This window comes from Tachypleus tridentatus, chromosome 10, assembly GCF_004210375.1.
Source record: "Tachypleus tridentatus isolate NWPU-2018 chromosome 10, ASM421037v1, whole genome shotgun sequence".
NCBI classification, from domain to species: Eukaryota; Metazoa; Arthropoda; class Merostomata; order Xiphosura; family Limulidae; genus Tachypleus; species Tachypleus tridentatus.
Genome location: NC_134834.1, coordinates 122848271 through 122876262, shown reverse-complemented (window position 1 = coordinate 122876262; position 27992 = coordinate 122848271). Strand labels below are relative to the sequence as shown.

The following is a 27992-nucleotide window of genomic DNA, read 5'->3' as shown; positions in this document are numbered from 1 at the left end:
TCAATTTAGGATATTGTTGTCCTTGATTTGTCGCGCTAAATATATCTAAAATATAATAATCAAAAGCATATGTTACATTCATAATATTAAATGTTATTGATTGCTGAGGGCGCTAGTGTTGCACAATGTTTTAGTGGTTGAAAAGGATCAAGGTAACCTTAAAGCTTGTAAATAGAAAAGTTATTGTTATGATAATGATCTTGAACTTTGTGTGCTACTAATGTTATTGTTACATACATTTGTTTTTAACCATTATTCGTTTCTTAACTGTTAAAGCTGTATGAGTAATAAATATTACTCTTTAAACTAGAGACTTTATTAATAACAACATGGTCAAGTTAGCGTAATATAAATTTATAAATAAGGCAAGTACTGACAGTTAAATGCAGTAATACTATTAATAATAATTAATGTATATTATTATATAGATATAGTTTTATTTAGTGGTAGTACAACGTAGAAGATGTTTTTTTAAAAAGAAATTTATTCGGTGGTACGAAACTTGCGAAAATCACTTCCACTTTCTGGGATAAAATTTAAGTGAATATACAATTGTTATTACCCTAAATGTAATTATGAAGTTTGAAGCGTAAACTTTTAATAATATTCCTTATCCATAAGAGTAAGACGTAAATAAACAATATAAATCTAATCTTCATTTTCAGATCCTAGTGATGAACTAAGTAAATAAGTTGTGTTGTTTAAACTTGTAAAAAATTTATTAATAATAACATTGGTTTTGACCCTGAAAACGTTGAGATACTGTTAAGTAGTAATGCCTGCTACTATTAATGGTATTGTGGATAAGAGTCACAGGTTTAGGAGCTTCTAGGTAGAAGTTTTTAAGGCTGTTTATTTATGTAGTTTGGCACACATTTTTGAAAGGGGTTACAAGATCTGTTGTACATGTTTATAGATTTAAAGTCAAGTTTCTTGAAAGAATGACAATAACACGCTAGAGCATTCATGTTGAGATCAGTCGTGGCAGCGTAATGATTTTGTAATAAGATACAGTTTCAGTTAACAGAATTATTAGGGTCACTTTAAAGGAAATCCTGTACAATAATGTGTTGTGTGTTATTCTTTCTTGGCTCTAATTTTTAAATTTCACATTAAATGTTAATATAGTTAATTTTTTATAGGGAAAAACTCGTGCTTTATGTAAAAAATCTTTTGATTTTGGTATTTTGTAGTCAAATCCATAAATATATAAAATGTTAAAGCAGTACTGTGTATCTAAAGTAATTAAACCAGTTAAGTGATCTATGTAGACTAATTGTGTACGAGTTTTGATACACAGAGTTCTGATGCCAGTTTGGAGGATCTTGATAATTACAACCTTAAACTTATTCCACAACATGTGACACTCACCAAACACCTGAAGTACAAAGGACACTTTGAACTAAATGGTCTGACCGGAAGTAACAAACCTATTGACTTCCATAATAAGTGATACCAGATCTAGTGATGATTTTAAAACCTGCATTTCAGGAATGGAAAGGTTATATGGATAGGTTCAGATCTTTTAATTTACTGATGAAAAACAAAAGATGAAGGCTTTTGATTGGACTGTATTTTGAAGATAATAAGATCAGGTTTGAGATTTGGAAAAATCATTAGGGAAGATGATTTAACTTTTTAATCGGAATGTTTGACTTACAGAATAAGTTACCTTGAGCAGCTGTAATGGTAGCACTTTGCAGGGGCCTAAGAGGGGAATAGATTATGTCCTGAAAATTGTTACATTTTCCAGAGGGTGAACGTTCAAGGAAATTCTTGAAGGGTCAGGTGGTCTTTAGCTATCTGAAAGCTGTGTTATTTACAATAGAACTTAACTCTAAAAGGTTTTTAATTCATTTCATTTTAATTCAGAATAACAGGTGTTCAAAAGGAATTTTTTAAGTCTGTTAATGAATTTGAACATTGGAGAAAAACATCTAGCAGGTGAAGGATAGGCCTGAAATGTTTAATTAACCATTTTCACTTAACGTAGAATTAAGTAACTATTTGAAATGCTATCTTTTAATTAAAAAATGTTACAAGCAAAAATCTTAACCATGAGAGAAAAGTTGCCTAATACAGGGATAGTGATACAGGTTTGAAGTTGCTTGAAATGTGAGACTGTGTTAACCCTAAAACTTGCTATGATTCGTTTCATAGGAATGTGAACAATTTTATTTTTCATTTTAATTAAAGTTCGTTCTTTTAAGTCAGTCTGTTGGTAAAACCTGTTCATAGACATAACCAGTATGCTAATATCATATGTTATTTCCAGATATAGTTAACACTGTTCTTCGTACCTCATTAAGTGGCACCTTCTTATGACATTCATCTGCTAACTGTGGATTGTGTTTGTTAAATTTCCTTCTTAGTCACTTGATACCAGAAGAACTGTCATGAGCAAACTAGACGTAGTGTACCGCAGCATTCTTCTTACAAAGTTCTTTACTAAAGGTTGGGGTAATCCTGAAAAATTAAAAAGGTAAGATTTAATTATTGATATTAGAAACTCTCGCACAAAAGTAAATTTTTAGAAATGTTTTCTATTTATTCATGATGATTTCTAATTTTCTCTTGCAGTTAAAAATCATTGAATCATTTGTAGATTTCTTCTTATGGAATAGTTCAGATATTAGTTGTTCTGTTTAATTTATTATGAAATTAAAAACCATACTGCCTCTAAAAATCACCAGCATCCATTTTGGGGAAGTAAGTCTTATATGTTACCTCTGGCTGAATACATCGTTGTCACTACCCTGACTGATTGTGAAGTCTGAAGTGAAAACTTCAAATAACCTTTTCTGTTTACATACCTTGGCTATTTATCATAACTTACAGTGTCAAATATGGGTTAAATGAAAATGTTAAATATACTGTAAAAAGTGGTTTTGTTGTATTTTAGGATTAAAAGTCTTAATCTGAAATGTGGAAATCTTAAATGAACGTCAAGTACATTGAGTTGTACAGTTCAATGTAATTCAGAAAGTTTTTTTTCCATAACGTTCATAATTTAAACGTGTTCCAGCATTGACACATTAAAGGTTTTTATTAACACTGAATTTGGTGTTCAGTTTCATTATTTTCAGTGTTGGAATATTTGTTTTTTTGTTGTTTTTTTAATTTCACGCAAAGCTACACAAGGGCTATCTGCACTAGCCATCCCTAATTTAGCAGTGTAAGACTAGAGAGAAGGGAGCTAGTCGTCACCACCCACTGCCAACTGTTGGGCTACTCTTTTAGCAACAAATAGTGGGATTGACTGTCACATTATAATGCCCCCATAGCTGAAAGGGCAAGCGTGTTTGGTGCAATGGGGATTCGAATCATCGACCCTCAGATTACGAGTCTAACGCCTTAACCAACCTGGCCATGCCGGGCCCGTATTGGAACATATTTTTACTTTTCTTTTTAAGCAGGTTACATATTGATGTATCATAATGTGGTCCTGTTATAGCATTAAATTCTCTATTTGTACATAAATTTAAAGTGTAAAATTATATTTGATTTCTTGGTCACTTTTTGGTGTTATAAAATGTTTATATAAATTGTTTTTCAAAAGTTTAAAAATATAAACTGTGCATTAAATTATTACACTCTAGTCACAAAATACTGAGAAATTGTAAAATTATGTCCATGTTAGTGTGGTTTGTTTGTTTTTATTCATGTCTATTGCCCCACTGGACTGTCTATGTTGGTGTGGTTTGTTTGTTTTTATTCATGTGTATTGCCCCACTGGACTCAGCTCTCATTATACTAATCATTCTTCACTATAATATTCTGAAATATTTTTTTCATTGCTTACATTGCTTTGAAAAAATAGCATGTTTGTTAATTAATATAAAATAGTGAATGAATTTTGTGAGAAATGTTTTAAAAAAGTCTTCATCAGAAAGTTGATTGGAGGTGACTGTTGTACCTTGTAGATCATACTATAATGTCTTAATTAAGACTTGGGATCACGTAAGTACTTTCTTTGGCTCTGTTTTTACAAATAATTGGTTCCTTGGGATTATCGAGAGAAAAAGGTCCTTTTTGTTTGACATGTATGTAAATAAGCAAACATGCAAATATAATTACATATCCATGAAAACCCATATTCAGTCAGACATCACATTATAACTTTAAATACATGTTATTCAACAAAATTTGTTGAGCAGCATGGTAATAAATATTTCATTGGTTGAGAGGGAAGGTGGCAACCAAAGGCAATAAAACACAATTACATTAAATCACAGAATGAGATACAAAAGGAGGGGGGGTGGCATATGTAAGGATCTTGTACAAACTAAAGAAAAACAAAATCAAAACAAATACAGAAGAGTTTTGTAGTTTTGATGGAATCCATAATCAGTAAAGTAATTTTAATTTTTCCTTGGTATTCCCATGTCTTGAAGCATCACTTTAAGCACCCATGCAAATTACACACACATATTTATTTGTGTGTATGGTTTTCTTGGTTAAATGTCCAAAGTAAGTTAAATAGTCACAAAGCATTATAATTGTGAAAGAACATAAAGTGGATGGTTTTAAAAATAAAAGTTTAAGACAATAATTACCTTGCATCTTATTTCCTAAATTATTTTATGTTTTGTCTGTAGTAATACTTATGTTGTGCTACTTTGCATGTATGCCAGTAATGATTTAATAAATCACATATTTATTTAGTTGTGAATTGTGCATTCTTCACTTAGTACATTGTTATTAAGCCTTTTCTAAAATTGTTGGTTTTATCCATTCACAGGTTATTTGAATTTCGTAAGACTATATCCAATAGAGAAACGTGTCAACATCTTGTATCACCCGATTATCCTGTGTATATAGACAAGGTAGAAATCTTCTTTTTTTAACTTCGTATGTCATGTATAATACGAGTGCATATGTTTTGATAAAAGTTGATTGTATCAAGTCGTTTATTGTTTCTTTGTCTACAACTTGAGGTTAACTCGGTTTTGTTTTACAGAACTATTCAGTTTCTTCACCCATGTTTTTAAGTCTTTCAAAAAGTAATTTCTGCTTAATAAACTAAAACTTCCTATTTCTGTCAGATAAAACACTTTTGTTTCACAGTTCACTGTAAAACATTTCCTAATACAAGATGAGTGATTTACTATTAAATAGATTAAAATAGCCAGTAGCCAAAATAAAAAGCAAGCTGCTGTGTAAATGAGATAATTCTGAAATAAGTGAAGTATTTAAATGTCTGTTATTTGATATTTGGCATGGGGATATTTCACATTAGTATTTTTTACATATACACCCTTGTGCAAATTAATTGAAACAAATGGTCATTTTACAATATTTTCAGCGTAGTGACCGGTGTAGGCTCTCTGGACCCGCTGATTTCCTTTTATAGTCATTTTTTCACACAGATGGCATCATTAGCTGTGTTTTCAGTATGGTTGATCTATTTTTGAGATATATGACGAAATTTTGAGGAATATTACGTCATTCGAAATTGCGTTAGAAGGGCAAGGAGACCAGTCAAAAAACAACTTCTTACCAACTCAATGAAGAAAAAACGGTATCAATGGGGTCTGAAATACAAGAACTGGACACAAGAATAATGGAGGAAGGTGTTATTCAGTGACGAGACTTGTTTCTTTGTACAGGGTCAAAGAAGTCTGCATGTTCGCAGATCTCCAGGTGAGAAACTTTGAGAATCTCACGTCAATCGGTTCGTAAAACATCCCTTGAAGAAGATGTTTTGGGGCTTTTTCAGCTACTATGGCGTCGGAGGCTTGTATATCGTGAAAGGTATGATGTGAGGACCACAGTACATCGAAGTTTTAGAGAAAAGAGTTGTTCCAGAATTGAAAAAGAGATTTCCAGATGGATCTGACATTTTTCAGCAAGATCTGCCTCCGTGCCATACATCAAAACTTGTGAAGAATTTTATGACGAAAACGCAAGTGAAGGTGCTGGACTGGCCTGGAAACTCTCCGGACTTAAATCCTATTGAAAATCTTTGAGTGATTTGTAAAGAAAGACTTCAGGAAAAAGACTGTACTACGAAAAATAAGCTAATTGAGGCCATAATTGAGGTGTGGTATTGCGATCCAAAAATTAGTAAAGATTGCAGTCAACTTGTGGACTCGATGCCAAAGCGGATTAATGATCTATTGAAAAATAAAGGCGGTCATATCATGTATTAATTTGTAATTTTTGGATTCTCAGAAATAAAACGCAAAAAAATTGAAAAATATCGTAATTTTCCGTCTTGTTTCAATTAATTTGCACAAGAGTGTATGAAGTCAGATTTCTTTAGCTAGATCTTTTTTTCTCCACATTACTATAATTATATATATATAAAAAAATGAACTTATCATTTGTATTGGTTAGAATTAAAGAGTTCATAGAGAACTAAGAATGTTCATGGTGTAGAATTTTGTTACTTTTGTTAGATTGGTACTGTTGAAACTAGAGTTAAGTAAGATTATAGCTTTCTTACGTAATGGACATTAGTGATGAGCATTTTTATTCTGGTCCAAAGGCTGAAGAATATCCTCAGTACAAAGTCCTAGATGGGCATTTCCTCTCACCTCTCGTTCATCATTTGCCTGGGGTTGTACCAAAAGAGTCTCAGATAGCAAGGTGGGATTTGGTGAGCAGCATTTCATGTATGACAACAACAAATGCTTGTAAAGTTCTTTTTAATTCTCAGAAAATTTTGATGTGTAATTTAGTACGTAGTGTCTGAGTTTGGTGTTAACAAATACTAGCAAAGTTCTCTCAATTCCCAGAAACTCTAATTTGTGATTAAGTAAATAGTATTTCATGTATAACAGTAATAAATACTTGTAAAACGTTTCAGTTACTAGAAAGTGTAACTTGTTGGTTTTAGTAAGTGGTGTACAACAGTAATGAGTGCAGTGTTATGGAAGAAAACATATGTAATGTTCTGTTTGATCAGTGTCTTTAGCTATCCAAGCAGGGATTGAAATATTCCATTCCTGAGGAATTTCAGTTGCCTTTTTTAATGAAGAATACATGGTCCAACCCTATCTTTAGTAATAACCATGGAAAGTGAACATTAAATAACAGTTCATAAAGAAATACAACTTTACATGAGGAATTTAATCATGTTGATTGCCTTCCCTTGAGTAAATATAATTTTATTATTTATATACCTGCTAAGCAGTGTAGTGTTATTAGTGGTATTAAAATAATATTTTAGGTTGTTCCAACAACAATAATGAATACAAGTCTAAAGAGGTTGTGGTGTCACTGTACAGGTCAATGGTTAGGTCATATTTAGATTACTCTGTTCAGACTTGGGTTCATTACCCTAGGAAGGACATCAAATTGTTGGAAAGTGTTCAGAGGAGAGCTATTAGAATGATATTTTAGATGGTTGTTGTGTGAAAAGAGGCTGAAATTTCTCAAAATGTTTTTTCTTGAAAACAGAAGAGCAAAAGTGGATCTGATTGAGGTGTTTAAGACTGTTAAGAGAGATGATAGTGTTGATCACCATCTTAATTTCACACTTAGGGGGGCTTGTGGGTGTGTGTTGGCAAGATAGGAGTCATCTTCAACTAAATTTTATTTTTATAAATAGAGTGGTTGGTCTTTTAAATAGGTTGCCTTCAGATGTGGTGAAAACAGTAAACATGAAGGAATTTAATGGAATACTTAATAAATAGTTGAATGATAAAATCTTGCTTGAGAGTTTTTTTTAAAGTTTAATGGCTGAGATGACACAAAATGAACTAACTGGTCTCCTGTTCTTAAATTTTATGTATTTATATGTATATTAACCGTTAAACAGCAACCATCATCAATTAATGCTGGTACCTACAACATTCCTGCTGTTTAAGGGCTAAACATGTGTTTCAAATTATGACAGCCCAGATACATTATTGTTCACGACCTGTAATTAAGACTCACATACTAGATATCAGTTGATCTAAATACCTGTTCATCTAATCAGTTGATCTAAATACCCGAATACATCTATAAATACCAAAAAAATTGACATGGTCAGAAAATTTTCCTAATTTAGTAAATATGACCCTTTCAATATCATTAATGTAAATAAGAAAAATCACAGGCCTCAGCACTGACCCCTGAATCATTCCACTAGAACAAGGGTTAAGATTGAATCATTCCACTAGAACAAGGGTTAATATTGAATCATTTCACTAGAACAAGGGTTAAGATTGAATCATTTCACTAGAACAAGGGTTAAGATTGAATCATTCCACTAGAACAAGGGTTAAGATTGAATCATTTCACTAGAACAAGGGTTAAGATTGAATCATTCCACTAGAACAAGGGTTAAGATTCATTAATAATGCTTTTTTGCTTTCTACCCCCACTACAATACAAATGGTCTTTTCCTAATCTCTGTTGATGTAATTCTGTTTAGTAATCTTGTGTAGCATCCAAGTCCACACCCTTTCCTTCATCAAAGTATGCTGTATCCATAAACCTTTTCCTTCATCAAAGTATGCTGTATCCATAAACCTTTTCCTTCATCAAAGTATGCTGTATCCATAAACCTTTTCCTTCATCAAAGTATGCTGTATCCATAAACCTTTTCCTTCTTCATCAAAACCCTATGCTCAAAGTATCCATAAACCCTTTCCTTCCTCAAAGTATGCTGTATCCATAAACCCTTTCCTTCATCAAAGTATGCTGTATCCATAAACCTTTTCCTTCATCAAAGTATGCTGTATCCATAAACCTTTTCCTTCATCAAAGTATGCTGTATCCATAAACCTTTTCCTTCATCAAAGTATGCTGTATCCATAAACCTTTTCCTTCATCAAAGTATGCTGTATCCATAAACCCTTTCCTTCATCAAAGTATGCTGTATCCATAAACCATTTTGTCCATCTATGTATGCTATATCCATATCTTTTCTTCTTCCAGATAACATTATCAAAATAACATAAATTAATAAGACAAAAATTCCCTTTGCTGAGTCCATGATGGCTCTCACTAAATCATTTTATAATTCTTGTTTCATTAGAATCTTTAGAATTTTTTCAATTTGTAATAAGGACTAACTTGTCTATAATTTTCAATGTCCAGAGCAACTCTTATCATCCAATTTTAAAAATTATAATGACATAAATTCTCAAATTTTGGATCACTTGCCTACTCAATGAAAGATCATCACACTTCTGATCTTTTATCATGTTTAAAGCAAAGAAGAGAATGACATTTTAACCTTTGATAGACTCGGCAGATTGTAGCTTTACTATAAGAAAAACACATATTCACACATTTTATTTGATCATGGTTCTTTGTATATTTTTAATCTCTTGTTCTTTATATTTACTAAATGATATGTAATGGGCAAGTTTAATCAAATTGTGTAAACAAAGTAAAACATTCGTCTTTTTCATATTTTCGTAAATTCTGTAGAAATGCAGTAAAGAACTGTTTATTTTGGGATTTTGAATAGAATTGTAGGTGTTTATTAATTATGTCTTTTAATATAAAAACATGCTATTATTATCCCAGACTATTAACTTCTTGTACTTTCTTGTGTGAAGGGTTAGGCCTTTTTTTATAACTTCACAAGGTTTACAAAGGTTATTACCACTCATTCGTTCTTCCTGCTTGTTTCAAATTAAATTTGGTGTGAGTTTGTTTTTTTATCAGTGCAGTTCATTATCCTTTGTTAAATAGGTATATGTGTGGACCAAGTTATACATGCATAAAAACAGTCTTAATAATTCTTAATATACAAGTGGATGGGCAAACTTTATGATCCTTTTCAAAGTTCTTTTGAATAATTATCTGAAATATTACATTTTGAAGTGGTTTAAAAGTAATGTTAAAATTACTGTCTTTTTTATATAAAATCATTGTTACAAAGGTTTCAAGTGTTACTTCCCAAGGAATGGCCAGCTGATTCCTTGCGTCCAGTTTGCCTCCACCTAGCAGGAACGGGTGATCATGTGAGTGTGTATTGTTTTATAAATTACATAGTATCCAGTAATCTCTTTGTAGCGAGAACACGAGATAGTGTATTTCTGGAGTGGGTGTGGTGTCGCTGATTTTCCCTGAATTTTTTCTTTATTACAGTGGAAATGCTTAACAAAATTGCATGAAATGTAGGCCTAAATTCCTGGGCTGACAATGTATACAGTAATCTGATGCTTGCAGTGTAAATGACAAAAGCTGGGAGAGCATTAATAGTCAATATGCCTAACATTGGTATTAATCATGGACAAGTTATATGGGATGTGGCAGAAAAAATTTGCAGTTTATGTTAATTCTATTGTATTATTATACCAATCTGCTGGAAAGAGTGAACTTCAGGGTTAAGTTGGTGTGAGCTTATCTGACTTGCAAATTACCTTTTGTCGAGGCTGAGGTATCACTAGAGCCATTTTGTAGTACCTAACCTCAGGATGTCATACAGGTTGAATATAGATTACTAAACTAACATGGCACTGGAAAGTGAAACAGTCTTGCCTAAACACAACTGTAGTAACATTCTGTTTGCAGTAAAAGCTTGCAACATAAATGATTGAAATGCATGCATCACGGATGTATCTGGCCCAATGGTTAGGGTGCTTGGAACACAACCTAAGATTCATGGGTTCAAATCCCTGTTGCACCAGACTTGCTCACCCTTCCAGCCATGTGAGCATCATAATGTGATGAACAATCCTACTATTTGTTGGTGAAAGAGTAGTCTAAGAGTTGGTGTTGAATAGCCACTTTCTCTCTATTCTATCGCTGTAAATAGGGACGGCTAGCCCAACTAGCTCTCGTGTAGCTTTGCACAGAAATTTAAAACAAACTAAAACCCATGGCATATTAATAGTAAGAATAGGCTAATCTACCTTTTGAAATGTTCATTAGTAATGTTTTATTTTACCCTTTAAGTGTTACTAGTAGAACTAAATACAAATTTACGAGTTTGGTAGGATTACTTTTTAACCCTGACTTACACAAGAAAGTTCCTGAAATGTGGATTTCGATTCTAACTTTCTTGTCTTTTTTAGTAAAACTCCTAAGATTATTGGCATACAAAAGGATATGTTCTAATAGTGTTTAGTCCTCAAAGATATAAATATTTCTGATTAAATTTGACTTAAATGTAGGCTAGTATTTAGTCTTCATTTGTGATTTTTGTCAGGCAATATATTAATTTTCAGTTATTTACCAAAATATTTGCTGCACACTATGTACATAGGTGGACATTGTGGCCCATTATGACAAATGATTTGACTATCGAGGGCTTCGTAAAAGTAATTTTTATATTTAATGAAAGTTGTAAGATTGACAGTTGTCTTGATAAAAACATCTATGTAGCTGATACCAATACCACAACAGAAACATCTTTATAGCATATAATAACTCTAGGAAATATCTGTCTTATAAATAGTAGTAATAATACCCTAAGGTAACATTGATCCTTAAAACTTGACAAATTTACATACTGAAGTAAGACTATTAAATATTTCTTATAAGTTTCACATTGAGTATAAAACAAAAGTATGATGTCCCAATTTCTGAAAGTACTTTTATTTCTGTGTGTCATATGCATAATTAATGTGGCAGTGATAAAGAAACATGCACTGTTTTAACATCATAACTTTACTTGAATGATTAAAATGTGAAAAACTGATACATGTGCTTCTTATGAATACCCTCAAACCTTTAACTAAAAAATTTTCAAATTTTCTGCAATGCTAATGAGTTTATGGAAGCAATTAATTGTAATTAATACTTTTTATTAGTGGTAATTAGACTTGTATTAATAAGACAGGTGGTAAAGATGTTTGATAAATTTTTAAAAAATCAAGCTATGGAAGACTGACATCATTTTGTGCTGGTATTGGCTTTAATGGTGAAGTTATTGTGACAATAAACTGGTTACACCAGTGAAAATTGTGTTTTTAGAAAATTCTGTTAATTTTTTTCTGGATTTAAATGTCAATAAGCTTTTTGTATATGTGTGCATTAAGTACATTTCACAGTTTCTGCAACATGTAAATTTGTCCAGTGTTAAGGGTCGATACTCTCTTAATAAGCACAATTTCATAGCCAATACTAAAACTTAAACATCTACATAGCTGATGATAATAATACCTTAATAAAATATCCACATAGCTGATAATACCTTAATAAAATATCCATATAGCTGATAGTAATACCTTAATAAAATATCCATATAGCTGATAGTAATAATACCTTTATAAAATATCCACATAGCTGATAATAATAATACTGTGATAAAATATCCACATAGCTGATAATAATAATACCTTAATAAAATATCCACATAGCTGATAATAATAATACCTTAATAAAATATCCACATAGCTGATAATAATAATAATACCTTGATAACATATCCACATAGCTGATACTAATAATACCTTGATAAAATATCCACACAGCTGATAATAATAATACTGTGATGAAATATCCACATAGCTGATAATAATAACTTAATAAAATATCCATATAGCTGATAGTAATAATACCATAATAAAATATCCATATAGCTGATAATAATAATACCTTGATAAAATATCCACATAGCTGATAATAATAATACCTTGATAAAATATCCACATAGCTGATAATAATAATACCTTGATAAAATATCCACATAGCTGATAATAATAATACCTTGATAAAATATCCACATAGCTGATGATAATAATACCTTAATAAAATATCCACATAGCTGATGATAATAATACCTTGATAAAATATCCACATAGCTGATAATAATAATACCTTGATAAAATATCCACATAGCTCATGATAATAATACCTTGATAAAATATCCACATAGCTGATGATAATAATACCGTGATAAAATATCCACATAGATGATGATAATAATACTGTGATAAAATATCCACATAGCTGATAATAATAATACCTTGATAAAATATCCACATAGCTGATGATAATAATACCTTGATAAAATATCCACATAGCTGATGATAATAATACCTTGATAAAATATCCACATAGCTGATAATAATAATACCTTGATAAAATATCCACATAGCTGATAATAATAATACCTTGATAAAATATCCACATAGCTGATAATAATAATACCTTGATAAAATATCCACATAGCTGATAATAATAATACCTTGATAAAATATCCACATAGCTGATGATAATAATACCTTGATAAAATATCCACATAGCTGATGATAATAATACCTTGATAAAATATCCACATAGATGATGATAATAATACCTTGATAAAATATCCACATAGATGATGATAATAATACTGTGATAAAATATCCACATAGATGATGATAATAATACTGTGATAACATATCCACATAGATGATGATAATAATACTGTGATAAAATATCCACATAGCTGATAATAATAATACCTTGATAAAATATCCACATAGCTGATAATAATAATAATACCTTGATAAAATATCCACATAGATGATGATAATAATACTGTGATAAAATATCCACATAGATGATGATAATAATACTGTGATAAAATATCCACATAGCTGATAATAATACCTTGATAAAATATCCACATAGCTGATAATAATACTGTGATAAAATATTCACATAGCTGATAATAATAAAACCTTGATAAAATATCCACATAGCTGATGATAATACCTTAATAAACTATCCACATAGCTGATAATAATAATACCTTGATAAAATATCTACATAGCTGATACTAATAATACCTTGATAAAATATCCACATAGATGATGATAATAATACTGTGATAAAATATCCACATAGCTGATAATAATAATACCTTGATAAAATATCCACATAGCTGATAATAATACTGTGATAAAATATCCACATAGCTGATAATAATAAAACCTTGATAAAATATCCACATAGCTGATGATAATACCTTAATAAACTATCCACATAGCTGATAATAATAATAATACCTTGATAAAATATCTACATAGATGATGATAATAATACTGTGATAAAATATCCACATCGATGATGATAATAATACTGTGATAAAATATCCACATAGATGATGATAATAATACTGTGATAAAATATCCACATAGATGATGATAATAATACTGTGATAAAATATCCACATAGCTGATAATAATAATACCTTGATAAAATATCCACATAGCTGATAATAATACCTTGATAAAATATCCACATAGATGATGATAATAATACTGTGATAAAATATCTACATAGCTGATACTAATAATACCTTGATAAAATATCCACATAGATGATGATAATAATACTGTGATAAAATATCCACATAGCTGATAATAATAATACCTTGATAAAATATCCACATAGCTGATAATAATAATACCTTGATAAAATATCCACATAGCTGATAATAATACTGTGATAAAATATCCACATAGCTGATAATAATAAAACCTTGATAAAATATCCACATAGCTGATGATAATACCTTAATAAACTATCCACATAGCTGATAATAATAATAATACCTTGATAAAATATCTACATAGATGATGATAATAATACTGTGATAAAATATCCACATAGATGATGATAATAATACTGTGATAAAATATCCACATAGATGATGATAATAATACTGTGATAAAATATCCACATAGATGATGATAATAATACTGTGATAAAATATCCACATAGCTGATAATAATACCTTGATAAACTATCCACATAGCTGATAATAATAATAATACCATGATAAAATATCCACATAGCTGATAATAATAATAATACCATGATAAAATATCCACATAGATGATGATAATAATACTGTGATAAAATATCCACATAGATGATGATAATAATACTGTGATAAAATATCCACATAGCTGATAATAATACCTTGATAAAATATCCACATAGCTGATAATAATAAAACCTTGATAAAATATCCACATAGCTGATGATAATACCTTAATAAACTATCCACATAGCTGATAATAATAATAATACCTTGATAAAATATCTACATAGCTGATACTAATAATACCTTGATAAAATATCCACATAGATGATGATAATAATACTGTGATAAAATATCCACATAGATGATGATAATAATACTGTGATAAAATATCCACATAGCTGATAATAATAATACCTTGATAAAATATCCACATAGCTGATAATAATAAAACCTTGATAAAATATCCACATAGCTGATAATAATACTGTGATAAAATATCCACATAGCTGATGATAATACCTTAATAAACTATCCACATAGCTGATAATAATAATAATACCTTGATAAAATATCTACATAGATGATGATAATAATACTGTGATAAAATATCCACATAGATGATGATAATAATACTGTGATAAAATATCCACATAGCTGATAATAATAATACCTTGATAAAATATCCACATAGCTGATAATAATACCTTGATAAAATATCCACATAGATGATGATACTAATACTGTGATAAAATATCTACATAGCTGATACTAATAATACCTTGATAAAATATCCACATAGATGATGATAATAATACTGTGATAAAATATCCACATAGCTGATAATAATAATACCTTGATAAAATATCCACATAGCTGATAATAATAATACCTTGATAAAATATCCACATAGCTGATAATAATACTGTGATAAAATATCCACATAGCTGATAATAATAAAACCTTGATAAAATATCCACATAGCTGATGATAATACCTTAATAAACTATCCACATAGCTGATAATAATAATAATACCTTGATAAAATATCCACATAGCTGATAATAATAATACCTTGATAAAATATCCACATAGCTGATAATAATACTGTGATAAAATATTCACATAGCTGATAATAATAAAACCTTGATAAAATATCCACATAGCTGATGATAATACCTTAATAAACTATCCACATAGCTGATAATAATAATAATACCTTGATAAAATATCTACATAGCTGATACTAATAATACCTTGATAAAATATCCACACAGCTGATAATAATAACTTAATAAAATATCCATATAGCTGATAGTAATAATATCTTAATAAAATATCCATATAGCTGATAGTAATAATACCTTGATAAAATATCCACGTAGCTGATAATAATAATACCTTGATAAAATATCCATATAGCTGATAATAATACTTTAATAAAACTTGTACATAGACAATAATAACACACTAATAAACTATCCACATATGTGATGATAGTACTTTAATAAAATTTGTGCATAGCTAATAATAATATATTTAAAAAACATCTACTTGGCTGTAAAGGAAGCTACATCCATTAGAGTTACTTTTAATGTTTTGTTTTCTCTCTGTGATATACTAATGTGAAGAGAATTATCATGACAATTATTAAAGAGCTGTCTATGTTGTGAAGTACAGACATAGTGGTGGTGGATTTGTATCATCAATCTTTACGGTAATGGAAAGTGCATTTTTTTCTCTGTGATACATTGATGTAAAAAGGTTTTTTTGTGTGTGTGTCTTACAGTACTTCTGGAGGAGACGAACCCTTTTGGCAAGGCCTTTACTAAAAGAATCAGGAATAGCATCCATTATTTTAGAAAATCCATTCTATATCCTTTAACTGTTTTTTGTTTTTTTTAAATCAGTATTAAAGTAGTTTGTCAGTTACCAGACAAAAGTCCCTTGGGATTAAATCAGTGTTCTCAAATATCTTTATTGTTAAGGGAATTTTAGATATTGCTGAATCAACATGTAAGAATAACTAGGAAATGTTAGACTTTGTTACTGATCTCTGTACACCTCCCTCCTCCTGTCGAAAAATACAACAAAAAATAACTGTTTATTAGTAACACTGGAAGATACTGTTAAGATATCCTAGCATTAAAAACTAGAACATGCTGTGGTCCTACCCAGCTTTAAACTAATTTGTTGAAAGAGGAATTTCTTGACCAATGATTGATGGTTAATGTACCATAACAGTTGTTATCTCTTTTATTATGCATCTATGTTTTTCACTGAAGAATCAGGCTTAATATACCTACCTCAGATAATAAATTATTATTGATGGATTTTCTCAATAGAATGCAACAGTTATCTCAAAAGTAATTTGAAGAATTCTTTTAACTGGTCATTTTGGAAGTAAATATAACTTTTGTATGCATTATTTAACAAGTTTATTATTTTACATAAGAACACTTTCTTTGTTACAATGCTATTCTACATTTGTTACTTCTTCCAACAATGATAGGTTTGTTACCCTTGGTGTAGATGTTTGTTCTACCTTAGATTTATTGGTAAAATGTATACTGTTATAATCTACTTAAAAATAAAATGTTGGTTTAAGTTATTTGTAGCATATAACAGCAGGAATAAACTGCGTGGTTCTGTTTCAAAATTAAAGTTGTATTTGAACTTATTTTTACAGAAAATGTATGTATGCTAAAATATTATTATAAATCTTGAAATGTAATTATTGTAACATATTTCAATAACAAGAAAAGTAATATAATGCTTTACTTAGCTTCTGAATTACTGAGATGTGACTATCTGATTTTGTGGAAAATTTCTTAACTTTATCCACATGGTGTGAGAAAACCAAAAGACCAAATGTAAGTCCATGTTCTAGCTCTGTGATCAGTTGTCATCAGTTTCTATATTACCATTAAAGTCATAAATGTCATTTTATTTAATTTATGAATTATCATTACTTTAGGCTTTTTATTAGTAGTTTTATCAGGCTTAAGCCCAGTCTGAACATGAAAGGAATTTCAGAATTCAGTGAATGCATTACGTGCCTTTTAGTTAGAAATATCAGTTACCATGTGTAAAAGGCTCGCTTTATTTTCTATTATGCTTGGTATCTTTAGTTTATTTTTCTATTTTTCTTCTGCACTTTATTTAACTTTCTCATCTTCCAATACAATGCTTGATAGCCCTATCTATTTATTACTATCTGTTCTTCTAATGCAATATTTATTTTCAAGTATTCTTAAGTCAAGTTAAGTATTCCAAACTCTAGTACAAAATTTACCTTTGCTATGTTTAGTATGATTTGTTTTTCTAGTGTATAATGAAGATACATCCTGCTGTTCTTCTGAAGTAAGCTTTAACCCTATAGTTTTTTGAGTATTATTTGTTATTCTAGTGCAAGATGTACCTTCATTTTACTGTTCTTGTGAAGTAAGCTTTAACCCTATAGTTTGTTGAGTATTATTTGTTATTCCAGTGTAAGATGTACTTTCATTTTACTGTTCTTGTGAAGTAAGCTTTAACCCTATAGTTTTTTGAGTATTATTTGTTATTCTAGTGTAAGATGTACCTTCATTTTACTGTTCTTGTGAAGTAAGCTTTAACCCTACAGTTTGTTGAGTATTATTTGTTATTCTAGTGCAAGATGTACCTTCATTTTACTGTTCTTGTGAAGTAAGCTTTAACCCTATAGTTTGTTGAGTATTATTTGTTATTCTAGTGTAAGATGTACCTTCATTTTACTGTTCTTGTGAAGTAAGCTTTAACCCTATAGTTTGTTTAGTATTATTTGTTATTCTAGTGCAAGATGTACCTTCATTTTACTGTTCTTGTGAAGTAAGCTTTAACCCTATAGTTTGTTGAGTATTATTTGTTATTCTAGTGTAAGATGTACCTTCATTTTACTGTTCTTGTGAAGTTAGCTTCAACCCTATACTTTGTTGAGAATTATTTGTTATTCTAGTGTAAGATGTACCTTCATTTTACTGTTCTTGTGAAGTAAGCTTTAACCCTACAGTTTGTTGAGTATTATTTGTTATTCTAGTGTAAGATGTACCTTCATTTTACTGTTCTTGTGAAGTAAGCTTTAACCCTATAGTTTGTTGAGTATTATTTGTTATTCTAGTGTAAGATGTACCTTCATTTTACTGTTCTTGTGAAGTAAGCTTTAACCCTATAGTTTGTTGAGTATTATTTGTTATTCTAGTGCAAGATGTACCTTCATTTTACTGTTCTTGTGAAGTAAGCTTTAACCCTATAGTTTGTTGAGTATTATTTGTTATTCTAGTGTAAGATGTACCTTCATTTTACTGTTCTTGTGAAGTAAGCTTTAACCCTATAGTTTGTTGAGTATTATTTGTTATTCTAGTGTAAGATGTACCTTCATTTTACTGTTCTTGTGAAGTTAGCTTCAACCCTATACTTTGTTGAGTATTATTTGTTATTCTAGTGTAAGATGTACCTTCATTTTACTGTTCTTGTGAAGTAAGCTTTAACCCTACAGTTTGTTGAGTATTATTTGTTATTCTAGTGTAAGATGTACCTTCATTTTACTGTTCTTGTGAAGTAAGCTTTAACCCTACAGTTTGTTGAGTATTATTTGTTATTCTAGTGTAAGATGTACCTTCATTTTACTGTTCTTGTGAAGTAAGCTTTAACCCTATAGTTTGTTGAGTATTATTTGTTATTCTACTTTAAGATGCAACTTCATTTTACTGTTCTTGTGAAGTAAGCTTTAACCCTATAGTTTGTTGAGTATTATTTGTTATTCTAGTGCAACATGTACCTTCATTTTACTGTTCTTGTGAAGTAAGCTTTAACCCTATAGTTTGTTGAGTATTATTTGTTATTCTAGTGCAACATGTACCTTCATTTTACTGTTCTTGTGAAGTAAGCTTTAACCCTATAGTTTGTTGAGTATTATTTGTTATTCTAGTGTAAGATGTACCTTCATTTTACTGTTCTTGTGAAGTAAGCTTTAACCCTATAGTTTGTTGAGTATTATTTGTTATTCTAGTGTAAGATGTACCTTCATTTTACTGTTCTTGTGAAGTTAGCTTCAACTTTATACTTTGTTGAGTATTATTTGTTATTCTAGTGTAAAATGTACCTTCATTTTACTGTTCTTGTGAAGTAAGCTTTAACCCTATAGTTTGTTGAGTATTATTTGTTATTCTAGTGTAAGATGTACCTTCATTTTACTGTTCTTGTGAAGTAAGCTTTAACCCTATAGTTTGTTGAGTATTATTTGTTATTCTAGTGCAAGATGTACCTTCATTTTACTGTTCTTGTAAAGTAAGGTGTAACCTTATAGTATATTTAGTGTTCTCTAATTTTCCAGTGTAAGATTCACATTCATAGTGTTTTGATAAAATCTCATGTTTAGAACATCAGGTTTTGTGGTAAATATAGTCTAGACGACATGTTTGACAATTGTTCTCTTTACCCACAGTCGTTCAAGTCTACATAATGTGTCGGATATTTTTGTTATGGGAGGCTGTTTGATCCTGGAGTCATTAGCTCTGTTTCATTGGTGTGAGCGACAAGGGTTGGGACCTCTTGGAATCACAGGAATTTCAATGGGAGGCCACGTAAAGTATATTTATTTGTTATTTGTTTATGTAAGCTTGGCAGGTAATTCACATTAAAACTACATGTATTTTTTCTCTTTATTTTAACAACATGGTGGCAGTAACAATGTGGATCACTAACCTAGAAATACCATCAGATAATATATCGCTTGTATCAAGGAAACTGGTTACGTGTTGGAAATTACAAATAGTTTTTGTTAGAAAATGAGTTTGTGAAACTCTGTTACTAAAGCTGTTGTCATATCTCGAACCTTTGTTTTATGTGATAATAGAGTTGAAAGTTATTTTGTAATGATAATGAAGCTTATCTCAACTTGACGAGGATTTAGCTGTTCTTTGTAACTCGGAAGTTAAATAATCGAATCTCCATTAGGTTGTTTCTTGTGAACTGTTCTAACATGTTAACAGAGAAATATTCATTCATAAAGTCTGTTTTTTTATTAAAGTAAATGTTGAGAGGTGACAAGACACATTTTGACTTCTCGTAAAAACATAGCATCTTTAACATGCCAGTAAACTACAGTTTACAACAAATTTATATTAGGCTTTGTAGAAATATCCATTTTAATAAGGTGGATACATAGTAGGTGATTTCTTTGGTTTTGTTTATAATGTGTGTCATTAGGTTAAAAAATTCTGGTATTCTTTCTAGGGGTTTGCATCTTGGACTTGAGTAATGGTCTAATATTAACTTTTGATATGCTACTATTGTAAGTGAACAAAATGTGAGCACATAAAAATAACCATGTTACAAGATGCAATATCCTGAAAAGAAGATGGTGTTACAAGATACATTTTATAATGAAGAAAATAATGTTATAAGTTACCATACCCCATAAGCATGTTGAGATTTGTTACAGTTCAGTTTTTGTTGTATATAAAATAAGGTTCTACTTAAATGTTATTTTAACTACTACGCACGTTATATTTAACTAAATTACATTTTTCAGATGGCATCTATATCTGGAAGTAACTGGCACAAACCTCTTGCTCTAGTCCCCTGTTTGTCTTGGACTACAGCTTCCTGTGTTTTTACCCAGGTACCACGTATAAGCAGTCTTTTTAATAAGAATATATTTTATTCTGCAGTTAAAAACAGATTTTAGTCACATTACTGTAGCTGGAAATATCTACAAGACCGTAACTATATGTGTTGTAGTGTACGTCAGAAATTATTAGTTAAGGTGTAACTAGATTCACTCAGTTCCACTATATTAACAATAACTAGCATACAGTAAAAATAACTTTTGTTGTACCAAAATTGTAAGTATTCACTCAGTTCCACCATATTAACAATAGCTAGCATACAGTAAAATAACTTTTGTTGTACCAAAATTGTAAGTATTCACTCAGTTCCACCATATTAACAATAGCTAGCATACAGTAAAATAACTTTTGTTGTACTAAAATTGTAAGTATTCACTCAGTTCCACTATATTAACAATAACTAGCATACAGTAAAATAACTTTTGTTGTACCAAAATTGTAAGTATTCACTCAGTTCCACTATATTAACAATAACTAGCATACAGTAAAATAACTTTTGTTGTACCAAAATTGTAAGTATTCACTCAGTTCCACTATATTAACAATAACTAGCATACAGTAAAATAACTTTTGTTGTACCAAAATTGTAAGTATTCCCTCAGTTCCACTATATTAACAATAACTAGCATACAGTAAAATAACTTTTGTTGTACCAAAATTGTAAGCAATCCTTTTTTTAATTTATTGAACATAAGGTTTAATATGTTACTGCATAATTAAAATATTACAAGTTGTTATACATATCCCTTGTTAATCAGAAGATTTAATATATGTAGTATCTTATCTTTTAAACCTATTTTTTATTAATTTATGTGTTTCAGTTTAAATATTTCTTTCAGTGATTTTTGTGCCTGTTCAGGCAGTTAGCCTAATAAAGTGATTTTATTGATGAAATTAAACCTGCACTGTAGAGGGCAGAATGATTTAAGTAAGCTTAATTCATCATGTTACAAGAAAAATGTTTTATTTAAGTATTATACTGCAATATTATTAACCCTAATTAAGTATAAAATGATGAAGGAAACATTTTCAAAGTTAAAATAATGATAAAAATCGGGACTGCAAGTGTGGAAGAAAGTGTTCACAAATATGTTTTCTTCCAATCAAATATCGTGAAGCTTAACTTTGTTCTGTCCTCTGTGAGAATCTCATAAAGCCATATTGAGAAACAGTTGGCTAAGTACATAAAACTATACTTCTGTTGAAGGTACATGGTCAAACTAGGGGGCTTCCAGAACTGAAGTGTAGTTAGAAGGGGGATGATTTCCAAACAAATATTTTTTATTGATTTGAACATGTTAAAGTCAATCCCAAATAAACATTTTGTGATTTAAAAATTTGGTGTATGAAATAAAATACATAAACCTTTTTACTGAATAAATTTCAACTTTGAAATTTTTTTGTTTTGTTTTTAATATGTGATGAAACTTCTGGTTCGTTTCTCAAGACAACAACTATAAACTATCTTTGTTAACCTGAAGATGTTGTTCTGTTCTTTATTTTAATTAAAATTTTAATGCCCATACCAGCTGTCTTGAGAATACATTTTCACTTCAAGTGGGTTTCTCATCATTACAAAAAAAACTTGTGGTTTACAGTTTCGTTCTTGTTAGCAAAGACTTTATCAGTTATTGGCTAACAAAGTGGTTAAACTTTAGTTTTTTTGTCAGTATCTTTAAAGTGTAGTCACAATTTTCTGTAATTGTTTTATATCTGTGGTCAGAAGTGATTAAGCAAAACATACTATCCACAATATTCAGTGGTTATTTGTTATCCTTACAGGGTGTGATGAGTGATGCTATCCCATGGAATCTTTTAGACAATCAATTCTTTTCAAACAGTTTGTACAGGAATGAGATTTGGAAGATGGTCCATTCTCCAGAGCAGGTAAAGTGTATTTGTACTAGAACTAGCTCATAAGTTAAGTTTTGAATATGCAAATTTGTTATTTGAAACTAAATGAGAAGTTCAACACAATTATGTTGCACAAAATTAATTACTGCCTGTGTCAGTTGGGTGATTAGGTTTCAGTTTGACCAATTTTCAGATTTCAATTGAAAGTAATATAAACTATTCTGTCACTGCAAGTGTCTTGTAAGATGTGTTGTTTACAAGGAATGAAACATATGCTACTTGTGATGTGTAACTTTAACCCTTTCCTTTAAAAAAATTAATTTGCCCTCTGTTTGTAATAATTGTTTACTTCTTCCTGTACTTATTATTATTTGTTTGAAAGAACTTGTGGTAATTATTATATTAGAAGCTAATCCAAGTCCAATTGGTATTAGGATTTTGAGGACTTGATACTGTTCTTGTTTTGTTGTTTTAGGGCCACATTATACGTACATTTTTTTCTATTTCTAGAACAGTTCCTTCATTGCTGGCTGTCATTTTGCTCGTACTTATCCTGAGAGTGTAACTGAAGTGAAGTTTGTTCCAGCTCAAAATACCCAGAACAGTAGTGTAAATGGAACCTCAACAGTAAATAATGACTCAGACAATAAAACTGTGACATGGTACCCCCATAATGGAGATGTATGTGCTGGTGCAAAAGTAGACCCTGGAAGGCTATCAAAACCAAGCAAAGGACCACAGAGCCAGGCCACGGTGCCACAGGATAGTGTTAGCTCACGCACTCTGCTGGAGGCCCAGATGAAGGCTGGACATGACACAACGGTGAGACAAAAAGCATTACGAATGGAATCCCTGAACTTCATGCGAGGGATTATGGATGAGTGTACTCATCTAGGGAACTTCTCCACTCCAGTGGATCCTACTTTAGCCATTGCAGTTGCAGCTACATGGGATGCTTACGTTCCCAGAGAAGGAATCACGTCCTTACTCGAGTTATGGCCTGGTGTAGAGGTCCGATACATAAACTGTGGACACATCAGTGCCTTCCTCTTCAACCAGGGTGTTTTTAGGTAAATATTACATATAGTTACAGAAACAACTCTTAAGAAGTTTTTTCTTGTATTTGACACTTTCACAAGAAAATCATTGCTTATGTTATTAGAAAAAAGTTAAAATATCTTCCTGCAATAATAATAATAAGACAGATAAGCTTTTGTTTGTGTTATAAAAGTTACAGTGAGAGTCAGGTAGAAAACAAAGGTACTTTTTTAACTAAAGTATATCCTTCCAAATTGAAAATAGTTAACCAGCACTGAATTAAATTTTCTGATGTAGTGGTTGTTTTGAACCCTCTATACTGCATATGAACTGTTTTTACTTGTGTATATTATAGAATTACAATATTTTTAATATGAATATCTTAAACGTTTAGAGCATTATCATATTCTGACTTAAAATTTTTTTGGTCTTTTTAATTTTTAGTAAAAATATATAGAAACTCTTTCAATGTTTTACACTTTTTACATAAATAAGTAAATGATAATCTTATTACAACATTTAAACTACTTTGGTGAAGGATGTGTAAGTTATTTCACAGTAGTTTTTTATTGTTTCACTATCTTTGCACAAGTTTGATTACTTGTATGATCGCTATATTAATGTTACTTTTAAAGACATCTTCCAAAGCTTATTTACTAACTTTTGATTGTACTTAAGGCATGTCAGTGCATGTGTATTTACTGGGTGAATGTTTAGAAATCTACATTACTAAATATGTTTACTTCTTTTCAGATATATATGGTTCAATATCGAAACTTCTAGAAAAATCTGTAATTTCAGTGGAATCACCCCCCCCCCATCATAAGACAAGTGTTTGAAAATATTAACATCAATTTTACATTCCCTGTCAAGTCTCATGTTTTCTTAGAAACTTGTAAGAGTTCAGTAAGTGAAGCTTTGGTTCTGTTCCATGTATAGTTAGAAACTATAGCAGTCATTGTAGCGGTTATATGCTTACCCTCTCTCTCGAATGTTTTTATTAGGAAAGCCATCACGGATGCCTTAGAAAAAACAGCCCAGAAGTACCATAGTAGAAGTATCCTGATGGAGGCATCACAGAAGGTAGAGAAAACATCCAAAGTTTAGCTGAAAACAGATGTTTTTAAGTTTACCTGATTCTGATATCATCTTGGTCAAGGCAAAGATTTTGGTTGCAGAGTTATTTACACATATTTGATTTTTCAACTGGTGAAACAGTGATACCACTCGTGTAATTTAAAGGTGCTGAATAGTTTATGCAATGAAATAAAAAAAAGGTGTCTGTTAAATTTAACAATTTTGGTTTTTTTTAAGACTAGTTCTGTAGTTACTGTTATAGCAGCAATTGGTGATAATTTCTACCTAGTCTTTATATTTCTTTCAAAAGTTGTTCCTAAATTTACTTGAGATTGGATTGGTATCAATTGTGATTATTATGTAATCTCCTTCTCAATTGTTAATAACGTTTTCTTAACCCTAGAACACAGTTATTTACACTCCAGTGGTTTCACTTGGAAATGGGAAACCTTCTTGTGCCAAAGGATGAACCAATATTTTTCACTCTGCGTAGCACACTGAACAGCCAAGTTTTACTGCTATCCTAGTCACACAGGTGTATTTAAGTTTTATGTGACAAAGCCAAATAAAGCTGAATATAATAAGTTTCTTGTCTGTATCCTAGCTATAAAATTTAAGATGTCCCAGTTGAGGGTTAGGTTGTCAAAAAATATAAAAGTTTTACTCTACTTTTTGTGGGTACATTTACTGTAGCATTTAAGAAGTGAACCAACTTTAACAGTAAGTATTGGTTGTTGAATGTTTGGTCTATAAAGGGGATCCTGAGACACATTGGGTTCCACTTATTCAGTGTTCTCTTATTAGTTGAGTTAGGATTCATGTTACCCAGTGTACTCTTATCAGCTGAGTTAGGATTCATGTTACCCAGTGTACCCTATTAGCTGAATTGGGATTCATGTTACCTGGTGTACCCTATCAGCTAAGTGGAATGACAGTTATGCAGTGTACCTTATCAGTTGGGTGGGATTCCAGTTATCTGTTCTATAGCTACTGATTGTTTCTACTGCTTGAATAAGGCAATGTAATCTTAAACCTAAAATGTATGTGTATTGTTCTCTAACCTTAAAACATCTGTATAGGCAAATCTTTGAAGTTATATGTTTTCACTATCTGTTGTACTTTTTGCACAGTGTTTTCAAAGTGAATGACAGATGGAAGGTGTGTGTTCTCACACTGTTCATCTGTTGTTTAGGAGGATATGTTCTAACAATATAGCCAACTGCAAATACAGAATTTATAATCTCTTTCTGTGTAAAACATCCTAATTAGAATGTTCTAAAAGATTTCAAGTTCTAGGATGTATTTAATTGAGATACTGCTTCATCTTTATCAGATAGGAAGCTGTGAAACTTTGTTCTTTAGGTTATAATATAGGATGGTATTCTAGGATATTGGACAAAACCAAATGATTGTTTTAGTTTATTAGAGTCTGGTGAAAAAAGGATTAGCTGTTTTCCAGTCCTACCTACAAAACTCAATTTACATAAGTTGCCATCTGGATTGTGTAACAATATTTAGGATTAACACAGCATCTGTTCCTGATTACTTTAATAATTGTTTTGCTGAACCATATTTCAACCAGGAAAACTTCTATTAGACCTTGTTTCTTTATGGTGTTATAAATGGAGAACTATCTGCAAAGAAAACAACTCATGAGTTAGTAGGACAAGTGTGAAACAGAAGTGCATTTGTAACACAAGGTATATTTAAATGTAACACATTGTCATAAAACTATACTTGACATGACTGTTAAACTTGTTTTGAATTTGGGGTTTTATGCATGTTTCAGAAGATATCTAAAATATATGCTGTAGGATTATTCTTTTCCAGTGTGTTTTAAGTGTGGGTACTTTAAAATGTTTTGCAATATTGTTGTTTTATGAATTTACATAATTTTGTTATAATGGTTTCCCAGTTGTCCAGTCAAATCTTTTAAGAGAATGCAAGGTTCATCAAGTGTTGATTTTGTAGGAATTAATGCTTTTGATTTCTAATTTTCATGCTTAATACCTCAAAGTCAGAACGTCTCAGGAATTATCAAATAAGATAACATAATGTTTAGGGAACTGCAACAGACCTTCTGGTCTATCTTGGCTGTCCCATCTTCTAAGCCTAACTAAAAGTATTAAATAAATAACTGAATTTAAAGCCAGCCCTTATCATCATCATATCTCTCTCAAGTTTACTGCTTTCACATCCAAATGCAATTCATCTCATAAACCAGCCACCCTCTTTGAAGAACAAAACTGTATTAGGTGAAGATGGCTTCTACCTTGCCAAATCTGTATTTGTTTCCTAGTTCTGTAATTCTTGCTGTTAAATATGAAAAATGTTGAAGCATCAACCTTATAAATTCCTTTTACATTCTTAAACACTTCAATCATATGCCCTCTAAATTTGTTTTTTAAAGAGAAAACAACCGTAAAGATCTTAATCTATCATAACCCCTCCATCCCAGGTACCATTCTAGTAACCCTCCTCTAAACCATTTCCAACAACTCAATGTCCTTCCTAAGATGAGGAGCTATAAACTGAAGACAATACTCCAAATGTGGCCTAACTTAGTGACCTGTACAATGAAATTATAACATGCAGACACTTCACAAAATGTTTGTAGGACAGTTTACCAAGTTTCAGGTAAACAGTTGTAGACTTTTATAATACAGGAACTCTGTAAAACATTTTGAAATTTGACAAATAAACAACTCACTTCAAAATCTGTGCAC

General features: G+C 30.6%; 1 protein-coding gene across 5 annotated transcripts; it reads left to right on the top strand.

Moving 5' to 3' along the window:
* Positions 1 to 2: 2 nt before the first annotated feature.
* Positions 3 to 27983, top strand: LOC143230237 (protein ABHD18). 5 transcript variants are annotated; one of them, XM_076463419.1, is made up of 13 exons: positions 3 to 152; positions 2276 to 2482; positions 4742 to 4826; positions 6491 to 6591; positions 9827 to 9908; positions 16437 to 16523; positions 17495 to 17520; positions 20112 to 20250; positions 21201 to 21290; positions 23080 to 23184; positions 23662 to 24221; positions 25194 to 25272; positions 25670 to 27983. In XM_076463419.1, exons 2-13 carry the CDS (start codon positions 2397 to 2399, stop codon positions 25733 to 25735), a joined length of 1506 nt encoding a protein of 501 aa, XP_076319534.1. In that variant the 5' UTR covers positions 3 to 152; positions 2276 to 2396; the 3' UTR covers positions 25736 to 27983. The 5 variants fall into 5 exon arrangements, with proteins under 5 accessions (XP_076319534.1, XP_076319536.1, XP_076319535.1 ...); XM_076463421.1 differs by having other exon boundaries at positions 36 to 152; positions 2373 to 2482; XM_076463420.1 differs by having other exon boundaries at positions 120 to 365.
* Positions 27984 to 27992: the final 9 nt, after the last annotated feature.

What these genes read in the sequence shown, in the direction of transcription:
- LOC143230237 (XM_076463419.1), top strand. Translation starts at nt 2,397, where the DNA reads ATGAGCAAACTAGACGTAGTGTACCGCAGCATTCTTCTTACAAAGTTC. An exon ending in AAAGAGTCTCAGATAGCAAG is followed by an intron (nt 6,592 to 9,826) that starts GTGGGATTTGGT and finishes ATTGTTACAAAG; the next exon opens with GTTTCAAGTGTTACTTCCCA. An exon ending in TTTTAGAAAATCCATTCTAT is followed by an intron (nt 16,524 to 17,494) that starts ATCCTTTAACTG and finishes CTTTATCCACAT; the next exon opens with GGTGTGAGAAAACCAAAAGA.